This window comes from Delphinapterus leucas, chromosome 16 (assembly GCF_059928025.1).
Source record: "Delphinapterus leucas isolate spDelLeu-1000000601 "Yukka" chromosome 16, BTC_Dleu_Yukka2, whole genome shotgun sequence".
NCBI classification, from domain to species: Eukaryota; Metazoa; Chordata; class Mammalia; order Artiodactyla; family Monodontidae; genus Delphinapterus; species Delphinapterus leucas.
The window spans coordinates 40,671,674-40,696,200 of record NC_143144.1 but is presented as its reverse complement, the minus strand read 5'-3'; the positions used below and the strand labels follow the sequence as shown (position 1 = coordinate 40,696,200).

The 24,527-nt window shown below is 45.4% G+C and overlaps 2 protein-coding genes across 13 annotated transcripts in view; one reads left to right on the top strand and one right to left on the bottom strand.

The window, feature by feature from the left end:
• The window catches only part of WDFY4 (WDFY family member 4), a 278,500-nt gene that overhangs the window by 33,450 nt on the left and 220,523 nt on the right, over positions 1 to 24,527 (bottom strand). For all 5 annotated transcript variants that reach the window (XM_089897807.1, XM_089897809.1, XM_089897805.1 and 2 more), the window contains exons 48-50: positions 4,563 to 4,605; positions 3,076 to 3,195; positions 1,028 to 1,145 (exon numbers count right to left, since the gene is read on the bottom strand). In XM_089897807.1, the coding sequence (XP_089753933.1) occupies positions 1,028 to 1,145; positions 3,076 to 3,195; positions 4,563 to 4,605 (281 nt within the window). The remainder of the gene's footprint in view (positions 1 to 1,027; positions 1,146 to 3,075; positions 3,196 to 4,562; positions 4,606 to 24,527) is intronic.
• The window catches only part of LRRC18 (leucine rich repeat containing 18), a 43,195-nt gene that overhangs the window by 4,103 nt on the left and 14,565 nt on the right, over positions 1 to 24,527 (top strand). For 3 of the 8 annotated variants that reach the window (XM_089897817.1, XM_089897813.1, XM_089897812.1), the window contains one exon: positions 6,544 to 24,527. This exon is cut by the window's right edge and continues 14,565 nt beyond it. The gene's annotated coding sequence lies outside the window, so the exon portion shown is untranslated. Of the gene's footprint in view, positions 1 to 4,186 lie in introns of those variants that run through there. The other 5 variants (XM_089897816.1, XM_089897814.1, XM_089897815.1 and 2 more) reach the window with 5 other exon arrangements.

Genomic DNA, 24,527 nt, shown 5'->3' with positions numbered 1-24,527 from the left:
GGGGGGACTGAGATGGGTCATATAGGTTGAATTTTAGCCTCAGGAGGAGATAAGCAGGGCAAGGAGGGCCTGCCCACCCCTCCCATCTCCTCCCATCTCCCCCAACAAGTCTGAGTGCCAGCCCTGCACACAGTGGGGATCCTGGGCAGAGGCCAGGGGCCTCCACGGTGGTGTGGGGTGCAGAGGAGCTCCTCAGCCTGCTGAGAACCTGCTCACCAAAGGCAGGGCCTCGGGGCCGAGACAGCCTTCCGAAATGTGCCGCCTCTGGTTCTTGAGGTAAGCTTACATGGTTCGTGGCTGGATGTTCCTTACTGTAGTAGTGCTATGTTTATTTCAAAGTGTTTGAGAAAACCAATACAGCGGACATCAAATATATGATAGAAAATTTTCTCTTTAAAATACATCCATTGAAGTTTAAGAAGGGAATAGACCTAAAGAAAAACAGTAAGGCACTAAGAGGACAGCTGGCATGTGGAGGTGGCAAAAAATTGTAAAGGGGATGTGCAGACGAACAGCATTTGGGAGCTAGGTTCTAGAGCCAGACAAATGCAGGATCTGCCATTTAGAGGCTATAACCTTGAGTGAGCTGCTTAAACTGAGTTCCAATTTCCTTCTCTTTAAAAAGGACCATTGTGTGTGTATGAACGCAGGCTGGCCTGCACCTGGCATACAGAAGTGCTGAACGGATGTCACTTCCTTGCCTTTGCCTGCCTCTGGGAATGGAGGTGTTAACTCTTAGCACCATAGTTCTCAGTCCTGATTTCATGTGGGAATCACTCAGGCTGCACCCCACCGTGGACTTATTCAAATCAGAATTTTTAGAGGTGAGGCCTAGACATCAGTATTTTTAACAAGCTCCCCAGGTGATTCTCACATGCAGCCAGGGTGCAGACCACTGAATTCGAGGGCTCTCTATCCAAATGTAATTGTCTGTAGGCTAGATGACACCCAAATCGTTATAAACTCTCACTGCAAGGCATTCAGATGAAGAGCACTGCAGAAAAAAATCAAGCTGGGATCTACCCACCTTCAGTCTTCTCAACTTCTTTAAACCTCTGGATGAATTTCAGCTTCCTTTCCTTGGTCTGAGCCCCCATGGGCTTCGAAAGATCCCGGAAAGTCTTGGGATTCATCAAGTTCAATGTCTAGAAGGCAGATGTGCAACTGGAGTTAACTCCCCTGGACCCTCTTGTGCCCCAGCGAGACTGCCGGAGCCACGCTCTTTAGTTTTATGGTTCTCTTTATTGGTTCATTGCCGTTTGGTCTGACCCCCTCCTCTGGTGATTAGCAGGCCTGGTAGGGTTTTATGGCCCCACAACCAGTGATCCACGAAGATTTAATAAGGGAGAGATAGAAAATGAGAGGAGGGGAAGATTGAGTTCACACTGAACTGTTCCAAGTTGACCCAAATCAGAACATAGCCACCAGTTACCCAAGAGACTTTCAAAAGAATTCCTGTTGTCAATGGACACTTGGCTCCTGCCCTCACAGAGCAGTTTGCTTCCATAGTTCAGGGTTCTTGCTTAGAATCACACTAATTTTCTAGGAATTTAGAAGTCATCCGTTTGGGGAGGAAATGAGAGCAAGGGCCTCGTGTTTCTGAAGGCGCACTCCCTTCCGGGTGATGAAAGCAGTAATGGTGACCCTTCCCCTACCCTTGGAATACACAACGGTGGAGCCCTGAAGAGTTTTCAGGGCTGGGTGTCCTTGGGGTTTGCATGTCCTTATAGATGGAGGTGTTTCTTTACACCCTTCCTCCTTTCCACTAGCAGTGAATCACCACAGTTCTCCTGGGGAGGCAGGGTCTGCCACCATCCCTCACCTGTCACAGCCAGGTGCGGGCGGCAGTGAAGCGGGCACTCCTGAGACCCCCGTGAGTCATGGCACTGTGGAGACCCCACACTCAGCTACAGCTGACTTTGCCAGGGCAGAATGGGGCTTCATAGTTGCCAGATCTCTGGATTCGCCAAAAGATGTTGGAAAACCAGCTTTTTAGGAGAAATCTCCCAATTTTTGAACACTGTTAAGTAATCAAAATTTTAATACAGGGTATGGGTTAAATAAAAGGGGCTGGCGACCCACAACTTAGCAACATGTGAGTTGAAGCTGGGATTGGCAAGTTTCGGTTTTGAAATACCTGGGCCTCAGGCGATCATAGTGCGATAAGAAGCAACGTGTGGCTGGTGAGAAAAGGTTTGCTGTGTTAAGTGTCTCACGTGCGGATGGGAGCTCACAAAAAACTGAGGTCCCATTTCCAAATTCTGGGGGTCAGCCATCTAAACAGCTCGAGGCAGGACTGGCTAGGCTGATCTGGACCAGGACCCAGACACCTTCTGCCCTGTACATACACAGCCCAACACGCCTCCTGATGTCCAGATCCTAGGTGGTCAGGACACTGCTCCATAGCCTGCTCGTCCCCCACTGACGTCACCTCGGTCCAGCCGTGTCAGCTTTCCTGCTCCTCCCTCCCCTGCCTGCTGAGGTCCTGGGACAGAGGTCAGGACAGCATATGATCTGGTGTTGCCACTGACCTCCCTTATGGCTACATGTCCCGGTCTAGATCCGGGGTGATGTCCACACACCATCATCTCAGTTACTGAAGTCAGGTTACGGGGGAGGAGTTTGTTCTCGCTGGGTCTGTGTATCTCTGTCTCTCTCTTGCTCTCTCCTCTTCTCTCTCACCCTCCCTCCCTCTCTCTCTCTCTCTCTCTACATGTTGGTTCTAGGAACACATTTCATGGCCCTCTTCACTTGATGGACCAGTGTTGGTCCATGGCAGTATCTCAGCAGATGAATATCTCTTGCCTTCACGGTAGCGAGTGAGCCAGGAAGTCCTTGGAGGCGTATGTTAACTACTGTCCTAGTCATGTGGGTCATCCCCCAAGTGGGGCTGGGACAGGGAACCAGGCAGCCAGACTCCAGAGGCCTCTTCCCAGGTGAGGGGCTGAGACCAGAGCAGCCCTCAGACCCAAGTGGACTGAACAGTGTCTCAGAGGCTCCGCGTGACCTCGGGTGCTCTGGTCGTCAGGGTCAGAAAGCCACGGGACACTGCAGAGCATCCACGTGAACACGTACCTGCGAGCTATAGTCAGCCAGGACCCAGGGAAACACTGGATACTGCATGTAGTCGTTGTAGGTCCTCCCGGCCAGCGTGTTGAGGTGCATGAGATACTCGAAATTGCTCATGTCCCTTTTCTGCAGAAGAGTCAAAGAGGGGATAAACCCAACACAGTTGGCCTCCTCCTGAGGCCCATGCGGGTCTAACTCCCAGGCTTGCACAGGAAACCTCATCGTGTAGGTGGGAGCAGGCAGCGTGCACCTGCGCCATTCCCCGTGCACCTTGTGCTTGGAACTGGCCCAACTTGGGGAGGCCACGCTAATTCCAATATGAGCTGAAGCAAGTTTAGTCAGGAAGCAAAGTCAGCCAGAAAAAAAAAAAAAAAAAAAAAATACAACTCAGCAGTCCAAGCCAAGGCTAAAGCATTCTTTTGTGTCACTGTTGGGTGATACTCAAAAGCTGATTAAAATAATAGCACAAATGCTGGATAAACTTACTGCTGACCTCTTTATGATTGAAAACATAAGCTGGGGGGAATTTGCAGTCACCGGGAAAGAGGCCCTCACCAGCAGGCTGAATGGTCTGTCTTCCTCTGGGACTTCAGGAACTCTCTTTCCCCTGACTGTGCGTGTTTGGAAAACACTCACTCTTAGGGCCCTCTGCTTAAAGATGTCACAGGTGGAGACAGGGACTGCATTTTGGAAAAATTCATCAAGGCCAACTGGTGAACGAGTAGCCAGTGCAGCCATCATCTCTGATGGGACCTGCATGCTGCAGTCTCTCCTTTCCTTGGCCTGATCCTTGGGAAAGGATTTTGGACCTGAGTGACCAAGAGTTACTTTCCTGTTGCTTTGTGATCTGTAAGGCTAGCTCTCTTGGGGTCCTTTCCTTCCACTGAGAACCCAAGGCTGAATGTCAGCTCATCCAGTCTGGGAGCCATGTGTGACTTCCCAGGACAAGAAGTGAATGCTGTGCCTTCCTGAGCTGTGTGTTCATTTATACACATACACCTTCACTGAAGGAGCGTGTGTGTGTGTGTGTGTGTGTGTGTGTGTGTGTATACAGGGTTTGTGTACACACACACACACACACACACACACACACACACTCTCTCTCTCTCTCACTCCCCAGCTCTGACTCAAGAATCGCCTTTAATCAGTGAGATCTTTTCAGGGAAATATATGGAACATTTTAACAAATTAAAAAAACAAGATCCTGGGACCTCCCTGGCGGTCCAGTGGTTAAGACTCCACCTTCCAATGCTGGGGGTGCTGGTTTGACGCCTGGTCAGGGAACTAAGATCCCACACACCACGTGGTGTGGCCGAGAAAAATAAAGAATAAAATAAAGAGCAATAAAATGAAAACAAAACAAAAAACAAAAACAAGATCCCTCCTGATCCATCCACATGCTTTCTCTCTTCATCTCGGGGGCCTGAGCTATTTGCTGATTTGCATTCCCAGAGGGTTTCCTCGGACCCAGAGTCCTCTGAGGGGTCACTTACCTGCCATTTCTGCAGCATGGTCCTGTCGGAGCCGGGGTATCTCCTGTGGGACAGAAAATGATGGGGGTGACCAAATATCTCAAGGCACGAACGAGGGAAGAGGTGGAACTTTCTGGGGCATCGTGGCACCAGGGCACCCAGGAGAATCACAGACTTCCCAGGGCAGCAAGATTATTTCCCAAGCTCTCCCTGCCCCCTCGCTGCCCTACTGAAGGCTGGGTTCTTGCCATCCCTGTTGCTCTTATGCAATGGCAGAATGCGCTGCTGCCTGAGGCGTGGCCCCGAGGAGTCCCAGGGCCGTGCAGAAGCAGGCTCGGGGGCCTCACACCCCACACTGGGCTTTCACAGCCGCATCTTGGCCTTCTTTGCCCATGTGCACAACACGCATGTGAATACATGTCACATGTGAATATATGTGTGTGGTTAAGAAAGGCAAACAATATGGAAGGTCATGAAATATAAAAATAATAGTCTACCAACCACTGCTCCCACTCACGAAGTATCCACAGTTAATCTCCAGGAGAGTTTTAGCCATATACCAGCCTATATGCTCAAGTAGTTTTTAAACAAATGTTTTTGGTATGTGGGATCATCTTATCTGCGCGAGTCTCCTCCCTGCTTCCCTGGCCTGACGGCACGGTGGAGGCGGCCCACATTGCCCTGTGGCCACAACAGCAGGACACCCTCGTACAGATGGATGGGAACTCGTGGCAGCCTCCCCCGTGCTGGGCTTTGTCCTAACAAATGATGTTTCTGTGATCATCTTCGGACATAAATCTCTGTGACTTATGAGACTTACATCTCATGATGATTTCATGCCTTGAATCTTTGCGAGTGTAACCATGAGATACATTTCTGGCAATGGTACTACTAGGTTAAAAACTATGAGAATTTTCAAGTGTGCTACATATTGCCAAATTGTCCTCTTCAGAGGCTGTACCGATTTATGTTTCCACAAATACAATTAAGAAACACAATTCAAACCAAAGAAACACCATTTTTGACCCATGTGGTAGGGGAGAATGTAAAAGTGTAACAAGATGCAGTGCTGGGGAGGGCGTGGGAAGGAACCTTCTCCATGTGAAATGCCCCTTCCGCTCAGCAGGAATTTGTAGGGCCCAGTTCCTCGGCCTCTGAGGTCACTTGGCTCCTTTTCTAGCGGTGTTTTCTTTCCCCCCCTGTCTCCCTGAGACTCCCCTTCTACTCCCCAAACCAGGTTCTTGTTCAGGCTGTTCCACTGAACCAAACCAAGTCCTGCCTCTCTCCAGCCATGCCCTCTGCCTCAGTCCTGCTCAGGAACCCACAGACCCCGCCCCCACATGCATCCCACGGGGACGTTCCACCCACGGGGACTGCACCAGGGTGCTTCAGGCATTCGTGTGGACGAGGCCTGGCTGCCCGGGAGCCCCAGCAGGGGCAGCGACTCTTCATCTTCCCATCACAGCAGTGCTGTTACATCATCTGTTCCGGGCTCCCCACCCTTCCTCATTCGGTACTTTCCTTGGCAGGCTCCCCATAAGCAGAAAGCAACTCCCTGGCTGGGGTTCACCTCTTCCCACCAGTAGAGAAATCATCCTTTTGGGCCATTTTATTCAGGCAGACAGTAACAACAACAAACAGGCAGAAACATGGTCCCATTTATTGCATTAGCTTGCAAAGGCTCAGGTGAAGATTTGGCTTTCCCGCCCTGACTGTGAGCCCGCCACCACCCCAGTTCCAGAAGGCAGACTGCTTTGAAGGTTGTGAATGAGGACGGAGCCCAGGCTGGAGACAGCCAAGTGGACCACCTCGGAAAAGAATGTGTTCTGAGCCTTTCTGAGGATGTGAGGCTGAGCTACAAGGATGTGGGGTTGGTATGGCAAAGCCTGCGAAACTTGCTACTTTATTTTAGAAATCTGACAGTGGAAGGGGAATAGGGGAGCAAGATGTGCCCGTTAAGATCCAGGAAACGAGACAGCCTCTGTTTTTCTTTTTCATAAAGAGTTCTAGAATTTTATCCGTTGTCTTTTGTGACACTGCCATCCGGCGGAATGGTGTGCGGAAGATAAAGGCCATTTACCATCCCACTGCTCATTCCATCAGCCATGAGCTCCAAGGAAGATCTATCATTTCATTACCATCAGAAAAAAAACGCCATTACCAGCATCCAGACACCTCACCAAAGGTGAGTTCTCTTTGAAAAAATTTTTTTTAAAAATTCATGTTCATCTGAAGGCAATTACAGAACTCTTGGAATGGTTTATGTGAATTTTGTAAATATCTGGTGATTAAAGTATTTCTTTAAGAGTTGATACACTGCACTATCCCATTATTACAGTGTAAATTTTATATTAAACAAGGTGTCAGAGATGGCTCTTGGCTTTCTAAAGCCCTTCCAAGGTCCAAGGGAGGCAGCATGGGAAAGAGCACTGGTTTGGAGTCACTAGAACCTGGGTTCAAATCCTGCCCCCACCACCTGACTGCTCTGAACTACTGTTACCTCATCCTTCAAACATGGCTGACCCAGGAGTGCTGGGGAGCAAGTGTAACCACGGGTCTGGAACAGGCTAGCACAGGTGTGGACACAGGGCTCCCTCAATGGGCACAGTTCTAGTTGACGCTGACGCTATCCTAGAGCAGGGCTGATTTTCTTTTTACTCTGGGAGGAAGAAGAGTGTGGTGTAAAAGTGAAGGCTTGCTTCTGGTCAAGACCTGCTTTGTTCTGCCAGTACTACTCTGTAAGATCTTAGAATAACTGTGCCACCTGTGAATCAGATCTCCTGCTCTGTCAGCTCAGGGTTTGCCATGGAGTCTATGGGGCAAGAGTCCAGGCCCTTGGGCAACCAGGGATGGTGTGGAGAAGAATGGATGAGTTCAAAGTCACTGAGGACTAGGTAGGTCACTCTGTCTAACCTGAAGGTGGCCTAGCACGGTGGGCCCACAAAGGACATCTTACCAACCTCACTCCCATCCCAAGACAGGTATCTAAACTCCTCTGGATGACTTCCAAAGATGGGGCACTATCTTCAAGCTGAACTTTGTGTGTGGTCAACCGCTAGGCTGGGTTCAAATTCTTCCCTATTTTGAGAGGTGATTTTTATCTGCGCTGCTTCACTTTAAATCACATCTATGTCCTTGAACTCCTAGAAGTGGTCTGAAGCGTGAGTGCTGCCGTCACGTGGCCTTGGGGCATTTCCTACTCCTACTTCAGTGCCCATGGCTTGCCTCAGCGTCTTGCCTTTGACTCCGCCCCTTTGGTCCAGCTCCACCTGACTGATACCTCCACTCTACCCTGAGTCTGTCTCCCAGAGTGAGCCAGGGCATAGCCCAGGAACTCACATCTTCCCTAGGGAGCCTGGCAGAGAAGCCTACCAGGGGCCTTCAGAGGGTGGGCTAGTCCAGGCCAAAAGGGTCTCTGCCAAGGAACTCATCTGGCTGGAGGCTATACCCTCTCAGCCCAGGAAAGGGTGGGAGATCTGCCCATCCTCCTCCTCCTCACCTCTGGGACTAGCAGGCTATGGCTAGTCCTTAGGCACTAAGACAGTAACCTCGCAGACATCCAGGGAGGGCCCACAGGGAAACTGGGCCTCCTGAACTAAAGTGGACATGTTTAAAAAGCCTGATGCCTCTCTAAATTCTCCTGTGTCTTTTCTATTTGCAAAACAGTTATGAGGCCATGGTGAAATGGTTAGTGAGTAACCCATGGGTGTCAAGAAAACACAGACCACAAGGAGAAGAAAATTCACTCATCCTGGCAAACTAGAAACGTGTCTACTAATGGTTTGTGCTGTGCCTCAAGACAGGGCAAGTACTGGCCAGCATCTTGTCCTGCCTCTTGCCTGGGTGCGGCTCTGGAGGAGCATGCTAGGGAAGCAGTCTGTGGGGTGGGCAGAGTTTTCCACGAGGAGCCAAGAGGCTGGTAATAGAAACACACTCCTGCTCCTTTTTCCCTCCTCAGAAGCAAATTTGGGTTTAGCCTAGTTTTCAGACCTAGACTGTAGGTCAACAGAAATCCATTAATAGACAGGCGTTCTTGCAGTTCAGAGATTTCCTCCTGAATTAACAGTATATTGACCTTCTATAATATTTCTATTATAACTTCCTGTCTTTATTTCTTTAACATGTAGAAATTTTGCATACAAACAATAATAATAATTGTCTAATGCACTGGAAACTGCAAAGACTTTGTCAATTGTCTAATTTTCACAACGACTCGATGAGATAGTCGTGATCTCCATCTTCAGATGTGGAAATGGAGGTGGGGTAAGAGGTGGAGTGCAGACTAGGGAAGCTCATGAGGGTTTGCTGAAGCCTGGTGCAGGCACCCATGAAAGCCCAGCACACCGGGCTGTGCAGAGCGCTTGCCGGACCACTCCTTGACCCCAGGCCCTGACTCTGAAGACAAGCGCACACAAGCAAATTAATAAAAAGACAACAAAAATCTTTGTTCTGGCTGGATTAGAGGGCAGTTACCTGACAAATTGGTAACTTGTGTATATTTGGAGTTAGAAATGAACATGAGCAAAATTACCAAATTATTATTGCACAACCATGCCATAAACCTGATGCTGCCGATGCATGAAAAGTCTGGAAGTTTATATAACATAAAGTTACCTCTAGATGCTGAAACTGAGTGGCTTTAATTTTTATAAGGTTTTATATATCTGTATTTTAAAATGTATTTATCTAAACAAGTGGGACCTAATCAAACTTACAAGCTTTTGCACAGCAAAGGAAACCATGAACAAAACGAAAAGACAACCTACGGAATGGGAGAAAGTATTTGCAAACGATACAATCAAGGGCTTAATATCCAAAATAAACAAGCAGCTCGTACAACTCAACAACAAAAAAACAAACAACCCAATGGAAAAATGGACAGAAGACCTAGATAGACATTTCTCCAAAAAAGAAATACGGATGGCCAATAGGCACATGAAGAGATGCTCAACATTGCTAATTATTAGAGAAATGCAAATCAAAACTACAGTGAGGACCCACCTCACACCAGTCAGAATGGCCATCATTAAAAGGTCTACAAATAACAAATGCTGGAGAGGGTGTGGAGAAAAGGGAATCCTCTTACACTGTTGATGGGAATGTAAATTGGTCCAGCCACTATGGAAAATAGTATGGAGGTTCCTCAAAAAACTAAAAATAGAGTTGCCATATGATCCAGCAATCCCACTCCTGGGCATATACCCAGACAAAATCATAATTCCAAAAGATACATGTACCCCTATGCTCACAGCAGCACTATTTACAATAGCCAAGACAGGGAAACAAAATGTCTACTGACAGATGAATGGATAAAGAAGATGTAGTGTATACATACAATGGAATATTACTCAGCCATCAAAAAGGATGAAATAATGCCATTTGAAGCAACATGGATGGACCTACAGATTATCATACTAAGCGAAGTTAGTCAGAAAGAGAAAGACAAATACCATATGATATCACTTATATGGGGAATCTAAAATATGATCCAAATCAACATATCTACAAAACAGAAACAGATTCACAGATATAGCGAGCAGAGTTGTGGCTGCCAAGGTGGAGGGGGGTAGGGAAGGGAAGGACTGGGAGTTTGGGGTTAGCAGAGGCAAACTATTATATATAGGATGGATAAACAACCAAGTCATACTGTATAGCACAGGAAACTATATTCAATAGTCTGTGACAAACCATAATGGAAAAAATATGAAAAAGAATATATATAACTGAATCACTTTGCTGTACAGAAGAAATTAACACAACATTGTAAATCAACTATACTTCAATAAAATTTTTAAAACTTAAAAAAAATTTTAAAGGTATTTTTCTTGTGTATTTTCTCCCTTAATGTACTGATTTTTGCTTATTTGTGTTTTATGACTTTCAGATTACTTATTTTCTAATTTAAATTACGTGCTTTTTGAATATTCTAATTAGAAATGCACTAAGTTGTAGGAGTTCAGGTAACTTTTAATTTTCTAGTTATCTTCATTTGCTCATTACGTTAAATCCATTTATTGTCTAAATTAAATGATCTATTTTCTTTCATTTTGGATTAAATAGGATGGTGGTGGTGTTCATGTATTTAAAAAATTTTATAGTTAATTATATTTCTAATTTAATGATTTATTATATTTTTTAATTTAAACTTTTTCATTTTGCTTTTTTGTACTTGCCAAAATTTTCATTGCTTGGGTTAACTTTGCATTTCAAAATATTTATTTGCTAATTATTTAATTTATTTTTAAAATTCAACCTGGGTAATACAATTTAGAGTGTTTTTATATTTTTGTTTCTATATATGCATTTTCTAATTGTTCTACAATGTTATTTTATTATTTGCAAAATAATTTTAACATTTATCCTTTTTGCCAAATTTCTCAATTTCTGGGAATTTAATTTAAAGGAAAAGAAACTGAACAAAAAGACTATAAATGCCCAGATATCTTCCTTGCAGCCTTATTCATGATAGTGCCAAATTGGAAACAACAGGAAAAGCAAAGTCCACCAGAATCAGTATTGCACGTTCATTCAAAATGTCGAGTTTAGAAACTACATACTAGCATTGAATGGCATAATATTAATTAAGAAAAAATCATTATTGAATGTCTGATTTTTATGAGCATTATAGTCACTCTAATCATGGGAAAAGGGTGTAAAGAAAACTGCAAGAAATAATTAAATCCAAATAAATAGATAAAAGACAGCCCTCTCAAAAACCAAAGAGCAGAAAGGAATACTGGGGCAAATTACAAGGAAGTCGAATGATATTTCATGGGACTCAATGCTGCAGAAGTAAGACATTTGTCCCTTCAAAGAGGCAAACATGGTTCTTTCCCCTCTGTTAGCAACGTCTCCTTCTGGAGGTCACCATGGAAAGCAGCCGTCCTGGTACTGTAATCCCCAGGGCACTGCTTGGGGAAGCCAGGAAGAAGCCCAGTGCAAGCCCCAGGGACCCCAGACCCTGTCCTGCAGACCCTTTCGGCACTGTGTTCTCTCACCTTGCAGGCTGGCGTCAAGATTATGCTAATTAAGGCCAGGTCCCAGGTCTCTTGTTGCCTGGTGACAAAGTTTCACAGTTGAGGAGGAAGAACCGGCGGAACAGGGTAAGTTTTCCTCTGGTTGCATTTATTTTACTTTAACTCTGCCAAACTACAACCTCTTCAAACTCTTTTTCTCTCCTCTTTTTGAGTAAGCAACTTTGGAAATGCCTGTTCTCCTGGTGTGCTTTATTTACAAACCCCAGACACCAGCTAATTCATTATGTAGGAGAGGAGGAAGCTGGCCCCGAGCCCCAGGCAGGAAGGGCAGCTAGCTGGGGACCCAGCTGGGCGTTCTCCGGCGCCTGGGCCATGGACAAACTTGGGAGGTTAGTGTGGGAATCTGTGGGGCTTTGGGGTCATGCTTTATGATCTTTCCAAAGTCTCAGTCTCTTTGAACGTTGTTTCCTGCTCCACAAGCAGGTGGAGACTAGTGTTTGAACTGCTTCCTCACCCACCCAGTTATCCCTTTAAGGAAACTGCAGTGCTCGTTCAGTTAGGAGGCTGCAGCCTGTGAAGGCAACCTCAGCAGACCTCACTTGATTTCTGCTGACTGTGCTGGGGTTTGGAGCACAGTCTGTCTTTTGAGAAGTCTGGAGGCAAACCATTTCTACGAGTGATCCTGAACACTGGAACTCAGGAACAAATGGTTGAGTCCTAGGCTGGGCTGGGCCTTGTAAGGAGGGATTCTTCATGGAACACACTAGAATCACGCCTCACGTCTCTATTTCCACAACAGGCAAAGGTAGGTGCCCCTACTTTGAGTCTTTGTGACTTTGGACAAGCTACTTGGCCTCTCTGAGCCTCAGGCACCATGTCTGTCCAGTGGAGATGAAAAACAATAAATAGATCAGGCAGGTTTAAGAATTATTCACAGTGTCTTTAAAATGCCTGGCCCAGAGCAGGTGGTCAGTATAATCCATACACGCAGTCTGAAGGCAGGAACCTAATTTGAATGTGTTAAATTGATTTGCAAATGGTCTGGCACATAGTAGGTTCTCAATACATTTACAAACCGTATGGCTGTTATATGAACCAGGTGCTGATGACCAGCTCTCCTATGAAGAAATGGGGAGTCAGAAAGGTCAGGAAACGTGTGCTAAGTCATACAACTAGGGAGGGACACAGCTCTGACTGGTCTTCAAGCTGGGGTGACTCTGGGCTTGAGCCTCAGCCTGGAGGGGGAAGGGAGGAGCTGAGGCTGCCCCTGTCCACTCTTCAGTGTGCCTGAGCCCTACTGTTGTCTAGAGACTGACCTTTAAGGCCTGGTGCTTGGCGGTGCCAGCTTCCTCTTGGGGCTCCAAGGGTCTCCCACTGTTGCCCACCGCTCTTCGCTTGGCAATGCTGATGAAAGGGGAGGACTTCATGCTCTTTCCCTCTACCCATCATCTGGGTGGGTCTTCGTCAAAGCTAGGTGATATTTCCTGGTCCCTGGTACTCTTAGAACATGAGGCGTGCAGCTGAACCACGCCCCTCCAAGTGGGCATGATGGGCTACCCAGCTGCACCAACCATCACCAGCTTTCAGCTCATGGCCAGTTGGATTCATTGCCAATTTTCAATTTTCAAGCTCTCTACCTGTCTCACATAATAGAACTCATCTCAACCCCCAGAGCCGGGTGAGATAACACACGCGTGCCTTCTTTTCAGTGAGGGATGAGCCTTAAGGATGGGGCTTGACCTGGGCTGCTATGAACGTTCCCACAGGATCTAGCTCAGTTTAGGGTAGCGTCTGGAAAACATGATGAGTCAGGAGCTTCCTTGTCGGCCCATAGAGCCAAAGTTTGACGTTGTCAAGTCAAACTTTCATGGATAAGCCAAGTGGCAATGAAGCCCACAGACAAGGGCTGGCTCTGCTTGACTAGCATGTGACTTTGGCAAGGGATGTGCTCTGGGGCTCGGTGCGTTACCTGTTAAGTGGGCTGGATGAATTAAATGAGATAATGCACGCAACGTATTGTACCTTCCATAAAGTCCTCTGTTTTCATCTTCGACCCTCTCCTTGCTGTCCCTGCTCCAGCCACCCCCGCATCTCTTTTTTCTCCCCACTGTTAGGACTTTGCACTTGGTATGCCCCTTTCTAGGTGTGTTCTTCCCCAAATCCTCCCACATGGCCTCTTAGTGTTCAAGTCTCAGCACAAACGTCACCTGGGAGAGGACTTCCCCATCTATCTCAGTCTAAATTAGTCCCCCCAGCCCCCATCAACATTCTCTCCTGACCCTGGGTGTTCCCTTTCACATGATCAGGTTTTATTCTTTGCAGAGCATTTAAACCACCTGACATAATCTTGGCTCTTTTTGTTTGTTTTGTTTTTCTTGCTTGATTTGCTTCCTCCTAAAATAGGAGTTTCACGAGAAACATGTCTGTCATGCTCACTGCATATCTTCTCATCTGACCTGACCTGTAGAATGGCTCGAGTACAAATTGTTGAACAAATGAATGAATGAATGAGCAAGTGAGTTGCCTGGGCTCTAGCAAGCTCTAGAGGTTAAAGGTGGACAAAGGTATTATCATATCTACAAGTTGCTGTTACATTTCTTTTCTTTTGTTATTATCACTATTATTACTAATAATTTGTGTTTAAAAGGTTGCAAAGACTTTTGTGCTTGGGAATCAGCAAAGATTGTTCCATAAATCCTACATCTGGGATTAATGATCAGTGGGGAGTGTCTTGGGGCTACTAATTTGAGGGAGGCAATCAATACGGTGCGGTTTGGTGACTCTATCAGCATTATTTACCATCATAAAGGTGCCAGGAACCAGATTACCATTCACTGAGTACCCAGTGCACACTAGTCACTTAACATACAGTCATCACTTCATCTACTCTTCACAACAACTTGCAATTTTCTAAACCATTTTGCAGATCAGTAAACTGAGCTCATGATTAAAACCAGGTTGGCAGTGAAGGTGGGGATGGAGCCCAGTTCTATTGGCCTCAAAGCCTCCACATTCCCTGCTGTCCGAGTGCCTGTCTTCTATTGAGTTACTTTACACATAGCAGGAAGGGAACAGGCAGAATGGCTAATACATGGGTAATATCCCTATCTGTAAAATGCTGAAGAGCTTCCCTGTCCTAAACAAAGTGTGGGCCGCTATGTTGCCTTTGTTCACATCATTCCTAGCAAGTTGTATCTATCTGTCCAAAGTCGCCCGAAAAGGGTTCTCTCTTCTTAACGATAGTCCTGAATGTTTTAGTAATAACTTCAAATAAGCCTGATAAAGACTCAAGGAGGAAAGGGAAACGTGAATTCAGAAAATATTTCTACAGAAAAAGGATTAGAAGTCACAGCATTTTTGAAAGACAGGTGCCTTACATACAAAGAACCCCAAACCATCCTTTTGCACCCTTTTTCTTTAACCTAAAGTATCCCTTTGAAAATGAGACCATGGTCCTTCCAATGCCCTTCACCTCTGGATGGGGGGGAAAGTTCAGCTGAGGTTTAAATAAACAAACACACACATTGCACCATACTGCTGTCACCCATATGTAAGAGGCTATGTGGTTTTTATATCACAGTCATCTGTGCTTGACCGAGAGGTTTCAGTGCAGTGGTGGGCTTGCTGGTTCTGAGAGAACATCTCTAGAGGGAAACAAGAGTGGCTGCGTACCACGCCCCCCTCCCCTGACTCTCTAGCATGGCCAAGCTTGTCGGAGACTCAGGAGAGCATGGGGCTGTCCCGGGGCTGGGTTTCCTCCTGGCTCAGGTAGAAATTAGAGAGGAGAGGGCACGGCCCTGTCTATGGTCACTCTGGGGGAAGTGTAGGGACTGACCTTCTCTCCTTGGTTTGACACGCCCTGGAGATTCTTCTCACAACAGCTGAAGTATCATTTGAAAAATATGCCAGATCATGTCTGCCCTGGGTTTTGTTTTTTTAAAATCATGTCTTTGGCCTCCCTTCCTTCCTTCTCTCCCTCCCTCCTTCCTTCTCCCACCCTCATGCTGTCCCTCCCCATCCCTCTGTCACAGAGCCTTTCCATCTGGAGCATCCTCTATCTGAAATCCCCTCCCTGCCTCCCTGCATCCTCACTTCCTTCCATCTCTGCTCAGATGTCTTCTGTTCAAAGATGCCCTTCCTGGTCACCTCTTCAAAAGACCACATCTCCCAACACCTCTCTCTTATTTCTTTTGCCCCTGCTCTTTCTGTTCTTGGCGCTCTTTGCCACCTGGTGTTGTTTGTCTGCTTTGGTTCATCTCCCTTTTAGGATGTGAGCAGAGCCTTCATTTAGTTTGCTGCATAAATCAGCGCCTCGTTGATAGTAGTTATCCAATGTGAACTACTGATGAAGAAATGAATTCCAAAGGGCCAGGGAAGGTTTGGCTGTTCCCTTACAGTTGATCCTCAGGGCTCCCCTTCAAGGTATCTCACAACTTCACTGGTAGGCGGGTTTACAGCAAAGCTTTCCTCAGAGCTAGGGACTGTTGTACAGCAAATGGGGGTACCGCACCACGGGGCTGGCCAGTGCACACAGCTGGGTACACCTGGGTCTGCACCATGTCCACCCCTCAGCAAGTTCTCACTGGGGCCAGATGGGGTCGTGGTGCAGAAAGAATGCACACATCACTGGGCACTTGAGAAATGCCCCCCACTCTGCGATCCTGGGTGCGTGGGTGGCTCTGTGCCTCAAAGGAGCTATATCTCTTTGTCCTCCAAATAAAGTAATTTGACGTCTGCACCTGGGAGGTGGGAATGCCCCAGCAAGTAAGTACGCTGCGCTGTGGTGTCTGAATCAGGGTTCTACCCAGTTGGAATCCTGGAGTGCTGGCTCCACTGTCACCAGTTGTGCTGTCCTGTCCAGCTGTGGCTCCTCCCTGCACTCCATCCCCCACCGTCACAGCAAAGTCCTCCGAGGCCCTCACTCACCCACACGCCACCCTTCAGAAGCAGCCACTTTTGTTATTCCATTTACGGAAGTCGGGGCTGAAGCTCAGTGCGGCTCCACAGACTGTTCAGGGTCACCTGACAGTAAATGGGGAGCTGGGTGGCGACCCACGTGGGTCCAAAGCCGCTGCGCTTTTCGCCCTGCCAAGCCACTTCTCTGAGCCCAGCTTCCTTATCTGCACTGGAAGCCACGGCTGTGAGGAGAGAATGCAATCGGGTCCGTCTGGCAATAGCAGTGTTTAAACCACGGTGACTGAAATTGAATTAATGCTCACCTCTTGGGGTTTAAAGGTGCCAGCACTGACTCTGGTGCTTTGTTTTCTGGGTGTCAAGGTTGCTTTGTGTGCTTTGAATGTGTTGGTTGATGAACAAGGCATTTCTAGTCTGTTAAACTAATAATCTTAACATTTTATTTTAATTGTAAGGCACCTATTCCCTTCTGTTCCTTTAACAAATCCAATTAAAACAGAGTACGTTCAGAATTACAAAACAGATGCTATTAAACCAATAAGAAACCATCATCTTTTGTTATTGGGCCATGTGACCCCCTGGGAACTTTTGCTCCAAATAAAAGTTGAATTCTTATTACCGGCCAGGGGGAAGAGGGCAGTTTGACAGATAACGGCTTCCCAGGCAGCACATGTGCAGACCCACACTGGTGCTGAGGATGCAGAAGTACACAATATTAGGGGTAGAGGAAGGTACACATGCATAACATAAGATCCTGAGCACTGCGTTGATCAAATTAACCAGATAATTGCCAAATGAAGTGAACCTGATAATTTCCACGCAGACACTCTGTGTGCTGTAGCTCTGATGTCATGGAAAGAACATCCCACCCAGAAGCCCTGGAGTAAGGCGAGCGGTGTGAGCTTGGATAAATCACTTTACACCCACGCCACCCCCAGGTCCTTATCTTTGGGTGGGAGGAATATTCCTACCCCAGAGGAGAGCTGTGAGGACTGAATGAAATGGTGAACTGGAGGGCGCCTGCTGTGTGAAGGAGGCATGAAGGGCCTCTAAGGGCTGGCGGAGAGAATGTGTGTGCTGGGGGCTGTAGGGGGTGGAGCGCATCGTAGGACCCACACTCGGAGAAGGCCTGCTGTTTGGGAACCGCGGAAGTGCATCTTACAAGTGTTAGGTGTCCAAGGGAGCCCACGCTGTGAAAATCACACTTCTGGTGGCTGCACACAGCCTCTCAGGGCCCTGCACAGCCGGCAGCCCTCCCCCCGCCTCCCCACACCGGCCCAGGGCAGCAGAGGGCCAGCTTCTCTGGCGGGCACGTGGGAACGCTGTGGGCCAGGGCTCTGGGGCCATGCTGGGCGAAAACCTGCATCTTTACAGGAAGCTCACACCATGGGGGCTCGTGGGGACTGGAGGGGCCGAGGAACAACAGATTCCTGTCTCTATCACCGCCCACTTGGGGCACAGGCCCATTAAATGAACTGGCTGGTGGCATTACATGTACCCTTTAAACTGTTCCTCTCTCTCTACCTCCTTCTCTCCTTGTCAATCTCCACGCTCTTACACTTAAATGACTCCACTAATGCTAGTAAAATACGTTTAAAATCCGTATTATTCAGCTACATTCAGATATATACACATATATACATCTGTGAAAACAAGCACCCCACACGTTGGTCCCTGGACAGTGGGATAACAGGCAACAAGCCTAAAGAAAAGGCAACAGAAGGAAAAGAGAGGCAGGATAGTGTAGTGGGATGATCACAAACTTTGGTATTACACACCTAGGCTTGTAGGTGTGTAATAGCTAGGTAGCCTAGGTTTGGCTGAGCTGTGTTGTCTTGTGAACTTGGGGAAGGCACTTGACTTCTTTGAGCCCCAATTCTCCCATATTAAAAATAGGACTGACACTTTGCATAATTACTATGGAGATTAGAGATACAGAAATGGTCCAGCAGCATGCTTGCAAAAGTTACTTTGGTACATATCACCTGAATGAAGAGTAGTAAGTGGCTCTTGACATTGTGAAGCATTTCCAAAATTGATGTCGGAAAACCCCCATAACTGTGGGGTCCCTGTAAGACTCCACCCCCACTGTCCACATCTCTCTCCTGCTGTCATTCTCTCCATCATCTCTGCCAGGTGTCTGGTGGCAGTGTTGCTGTTAGCTGCACAGAAATCTTTCTGCCTCTAGTCTGTCCCCTTCCTAGCAATCTGTCCTTCTGCTCACAGGAAAGCAGGGCTTGATATAATGTAGCTGGGGGCAGAGGTGGAAAAAATAAAACCACTTAGTGGTTATACCTCCAGTGAGTCTATACTCCAAAAAGCACACAAAATGGTAAAGCAAGTAGTAAAGCACACAGTTCCTGGCCCAGAGTGGGTGCTGGACAAACAGTAATTCTTTCCTCCAGTTCAGACGATGCCTGAGTTGAACATTCGTGCCTGTTTTAGAGGTCTGGCAGAGCTTCTAGACACACCCACTCAACAGAGAGCCCCGCAGTGACCACTCACGTCTCCACCTGCCACAGGGCTTTTCACATGAACGAACAGCTCATTCTGGGAAGGGGTGGAGGGCACAGGGAGTGATCTGAAGGCTCATGGGAAGTCACAGCAGAGGCGAGGCTCTCCCCTTACATATCTAGTGAATGGGTCTTATGAGAGTTGGGAGAAAGAATAATGACGTTTGAATGAGTGACTTCACTGAGGGAAGTTTGCATTACTTCCCCTTAAGAGATGTCCCACAAGCAAAAGACATTTCTCATCCACATGGCAGAAAGCCTGTTATGAAGTTAGTCCCAAATATTGACGGTGACTTTGGGGGTTTCAGTTGTACAATATGTCTATCCTGGTCTCAATGCATCAGTGAAAAGGGTGAAGTAATTATTGTGAGATTGTGTTAGCAAGATGTTTAAAGATATCAGATATATATAAACAAAGTCAGTCTTAAAAATATACATGAGGGCTTCCCTGGTGGCACAGTGGTTGAGAGTCCACCTGACGATGCAGGGGACGCGGGTTCGTGCCCCGGTCCGGGAAGATCCCACATGCCGCGGAGCGGCTGGGCCCGTGAGCCATGGCCGCTGAGCCTGCGCGTCCGGAGCCTGTGCTCCGCAACGGGAGAGGTCACAACAGTGAGAGGCCACAACAGTGAGAGGCCTGCGTACCACACACACACACACACACACACAAATATATATATATATATACACGAGTGTGAAGCATCAGATAAATTCTAGTATCATAGTGCAGATAATGATCTTACAGCTGAAAATGCTTTTGCAAATATTCTGAAGGCATTAAAATATAAGTTGCCGTTACATTTTTAATTTAGATATCCAGGGGGTGTCCCACCATGCTGTTTGATTCACAATGACTAGACAGAAAAAGTAATTAGAAATTAAAGTCAAACCAACTGGTCCCGTTTTCCTAAAGTATAAAAACCAATTGTACAAGACAAAAAGTACATTTAGAAACTTCTCATATTTGGGTTTCCAAGCTGTTCATATGAAATGAAACCTATTATTTGACTACCCATCTATCTGTCTGTTCATCCACCTGTCTGTTCATTTATCTACCTATCCATCTATCTGATTATCTGCTGACATTTCTTTCTCTCTATAGTTGCCAGCTTCCCTGGTGTGGACTGATCCCACGCTGATATTTGAGGATGCTATGAATTGATAATAACAGTCCATCTAATCAGGTTTAGTTGTACTGAAAGATCATCAGTTTCACACTTCTTTTGCCAATACTTACTCTCCTACCCAATGGGCAGACCTGGGCAGGATGCTGACCATTCAGAGTTGTATAAGAAAAGGGGTGTCCCTGGGCTTTGGGGGCTCCCGGCACTGGTCTGCTTCTAGTGGTTCTCACAGCTTAGAGGGGTCAGAATGGACCCTGAGCAACACACCCTGCCCTCCACAACCAAAAGCAAGGGTCCCAGCCAGGTAAAGCGGCCCTGAGGAGAAGCATGAAGAGGGTGGGGGCTGAGCATGCTTCATCTGGCCTGGGGCTGTCTGGGGGCCCAGATGCACTGAGGAGGAGGTGAGCTGCTTATCCCGGCCAGCCCCTACTTTGCCTGCAGGTGATGAATGAATGAGCAGGCTCTGAGCCAAAGGACCTGGTGGGGAGAAGCTCCTTAATGGAGAAGTCCCTGTGGACAGCCCCATGCTGCTTCCTCCCCATCAGTCATCAGAGAGGGGAGGGCTTCTTACCATGGGAGGGCTGTGGGGGACCAGTCACAGCTGGGCTCACCTGGCTGGATCTCCAGTCTACTGGAAGCATCCTTCCCATCTAGGCCCTTCTGCCCATACTTGATGTGTTTGTCCTCCCTCAGCTGAACTTTACCTTAAATACAAGAAATACAAAAGACAGCCTAGGCTTTTTGGGACTCAGAATTTGGCCGCCAGAATCAGTAACAACCTAGATTTTAGCTCTTTGAGCTTAGAGACTGGCCCCATTTACTGTTCACCTGTGTAAATAACACACAGGCTTGGTACCTAGTAGGCTCTCGATATACTTACTGAATTGAGTGTACAAATGAATGAATGAATGCAGGAATAAGCACATGGAGTTGGCTTAAATTAGTCCCAAAGAACTAACAAGGATCATGGACAAAGGAAACTTTACTACTTTTTCAGATCCATGGGATAGAGTTGTCAAATAAAATACAGAACTATGCAATATTTGGGATATACGTATACTCAAAACTACCCACTGTTTATCTGAAGCTCAAATTTAACTGGGCATCTTGCAATTTTATTTGCTAAGTCTGGCAACCTTACCATGAGAAATCATTGATAAACATGATCAGAACTCAGGCTCCCCTGATCTCAGTCCACATTTTTTAAAATTAAGATTCTAACTCAAGTGCAGTAGGACAGTTTTTCTGATATGTCACCTTGTGTATAGCTGTTCCCCGCAGTGTGCGTGTGCATACACATGGTAGACACGCATACATACCCAGCAGTGCCCACATGATACACGTGTGGATGCCCTTCACAGGGCAAAACAAGCCTGAGTGGGGGCATGAAAAAGTCACAGACTTCCAAGCCAGGCTGAGAACGACAGAAATAGACTATGGAGTCCCAAATATTTTTGAGTTTTTTAAAAAATTTAAATTTACCTACAGCAAAGTTGTTTCTTTTGTATACAGTTCTCTGAGCTCTAACATGTACAGCTTCACGTAACCACCACCACAGTCAAGGTATAGGCAGTTCCAACACCCCAGAAAACTCACTTGTGCTGCTCTGTTGTTGTCAAACCTTCCCCAGCCCTATTCCCTGGCAACCACTGATCTAGATTCTATACCTATGGTTGTGACTTTTCCAGAATGTTGTATAAACGGAATCATTCATGATGCAGACTTTTAAGACTGTCTTCTTTTACTCAGCAAGATGCTTTTGAGAGTCATCCAAGTTGTTGCATGTATCAATAGATTTGTTCTCTTTATGTTTAATAGTATCCATTATAAGGATAAGCCACAATTTCTTATCCATCCACTGAAAGACCTTCAGGTTTTTTATTTCTGTTTTTGGCAATTATGAAGAGAGCAGCTATAAACACAAGTTTTTGTGTGAACATGAGGTTTTAGTTTTTTTGGAGGGTAAATACCTAGTTGGGGGAATGCTGGGTCATATGATAAGTATACAGTTAATTTTATCAGAAATTGCCAAACTTTTTCACAGTGATTGTACCATTCTGAACCCCCAGTAACAATATATGAGCATTCTAGTTGCTCCACACCCTTGCCAAATCTTTGTATTATTGGTTTTTATGTTTTGTTTTGTTTTAGGCATTTTAGTAACTGTGCAGTGGTATCTGTGATTTTCATTTGCATTTCCCTAGTGACTAATGATAACTGAGCAATGCTTTGTGGTTTTGTGGGCTTACTGGCCACTCATATAACTTCTATGGTGAAATGTCTCATTAAATTCCTTGGGCATTTTTTTTTTTATTGTATTGTCTTCTTTCTTACTGTTGACCTTGAGTTCTTTATAGATTCTGAATACTAGTCCTTTGTTGGATATGAATTTTTGTTTGTTTTACAGAGCAAAAATTTCAAATTTTGTTGAAGTTCAATTTGTCAATATTTTCTCTTACGGGTTGTACTTTTGCCAAATTCAAGGTCATGAAAACCTTCTCCGTTTTCTTTTAAAAGTTTTATGGTTTTACATTTTACATACCTATGATCCATTTTGAGTTAGAGTTAATTTCATTAGTTCGAGATTCAATTTTTTTGCATATTGGATAATCAATTGTTTCAACACAATTTGTTGAAAAGTCTGTTGTTTCTCCATTGAATTTCTCTTGAACTTTTGTCAAAAAACAATTGACCATTTTGAACATATTTATATGGATCTAGTTCTGGACTCTGTTTTCTATTCCACTGATCAATATACTATCCCTTCATCAACACCACATTTTGTAATTACATGATAAGTTTTAAAATCAGGAAGCATGAATCCTCCAACTTTGTTTCTTTTTCAAAATTGTTCTGAATTTCTAGCTCCTTTTCCTTTCAATATAAATTTTAGAATCTGTTTATTCATACATACAAATAATCCTGCTGGAATCTTTATTGGAATCACATTGATCTTTAGACCAATCTGGGATGAGTTTACAACTTAACTACATTAAGTTTTTCAGCTCATGAATGGTATGTTTCTCCATTTGTTTAGATCTTCTTTGCTTTGTTTCATCAGTGTTTTGCAATTTTCATCACAGAAATCCTGCACTTTTTTTTTTTTACTTACGTGAAATATACAAGTATTTAAATTTCTTTGGAGCATTATTATTTTTCAAATTTCAGTTTCCAATAGCTCATTGCTAGTATACAGAAATTCAGTGGAGTTTTTTTTGTGTAAACGTGTATCCTACAACCTTGCTAAACTCACTAGTTAGTTCCAAGAATGTCTTCTAAACTCTGTAGGATTCTCTACCTGGACAAGCAGCTCATCTGTGAGAAGGACAGTTTTATTTCATTCTTTCCTATCTCTATGCCTTTCATTTATTTATTTATTTGCATTATTACACTGGCTAGAATTTCCAATATAGTGTTAATAGGAATAGTGAGAGTTTACCTTCTTGCCTTGTTCTCAAACTTAGCGGAGAAAGCATTCAGTCTGTCACCGATTATATTAACTATAGGGTTTTTCTTTTTTTGGGGGGTCCTCTATCAGGTTAAGGAAGATAAACTGGATTACTTGTTTGCTGAGAGTTTTTTCATGAATAAATGTTAAGTTTTGTTACGTTTTTTCAGCATAGATATGATAATGTATGTTTTTCTTTTTAGTCTGTTAACGTGCTATATTACTTTGCTTTCTGAATATTGAATCAACCTTGCATTTCTACTTGGATGTCATGTATTATTCTTTTTATATATTGGTGGATTCAATTTGCTAATTTTTTTTTTTTTTTTTTTTTTTTTTTTGCGGTACGTGGGCCTCTCACTGTTGTGGCCTCTCCCGTTGCAGAGCACAGGCTCCGGACACGCAGGCTCAGCGGCCATGGCTCACGGCCCCAGCCACTCCGCAGCATGTGGGATCTTCCCAGACCGGGGCACGAACCCGTGTCCCCTGCATCAGCAGGCGGACTCTCAACCACTGCGCCACCAGGGAAGCCCAATTTGCTAATATTTTGTTGAGAATTTTTATGTTCATGTTCATGAGGGATATTGGTCTGTCGTTTTCTTTCTCTGTATTGTCTCTGTGTGATTTTAGTATCAGGGTAATGCCGGCCTCAGAAAACAAGTTAGGAATTGCTCCCTCTTCTATTTCTGAAAAAGTTGGTGTAAAATTGGTGTTGCTATCTTTAAATGTTTGGTGGAATTTGCCAATAAAACCATCTGAGCCTGGAGGGTTTTTTTGGAAGCTTTTCAACTGTGAATTCAGTCTCTTTAATAACTATAGGTCTTTAAGGGTTGTCTATTTCTTCATGGGTGAGATTTTATAGTTTACAGTCGATTTCATCTAAGTTTTTTTCTAAAGTTGTTTGTACTATTCCTTTATTATCCTTTTAATGTCTATGGGTTTTTAGTCCTATCCTCTCTTTAATTATTGATATTCATAATTTGTGTCTCCTCTTTTTTTTTTAAATCGTA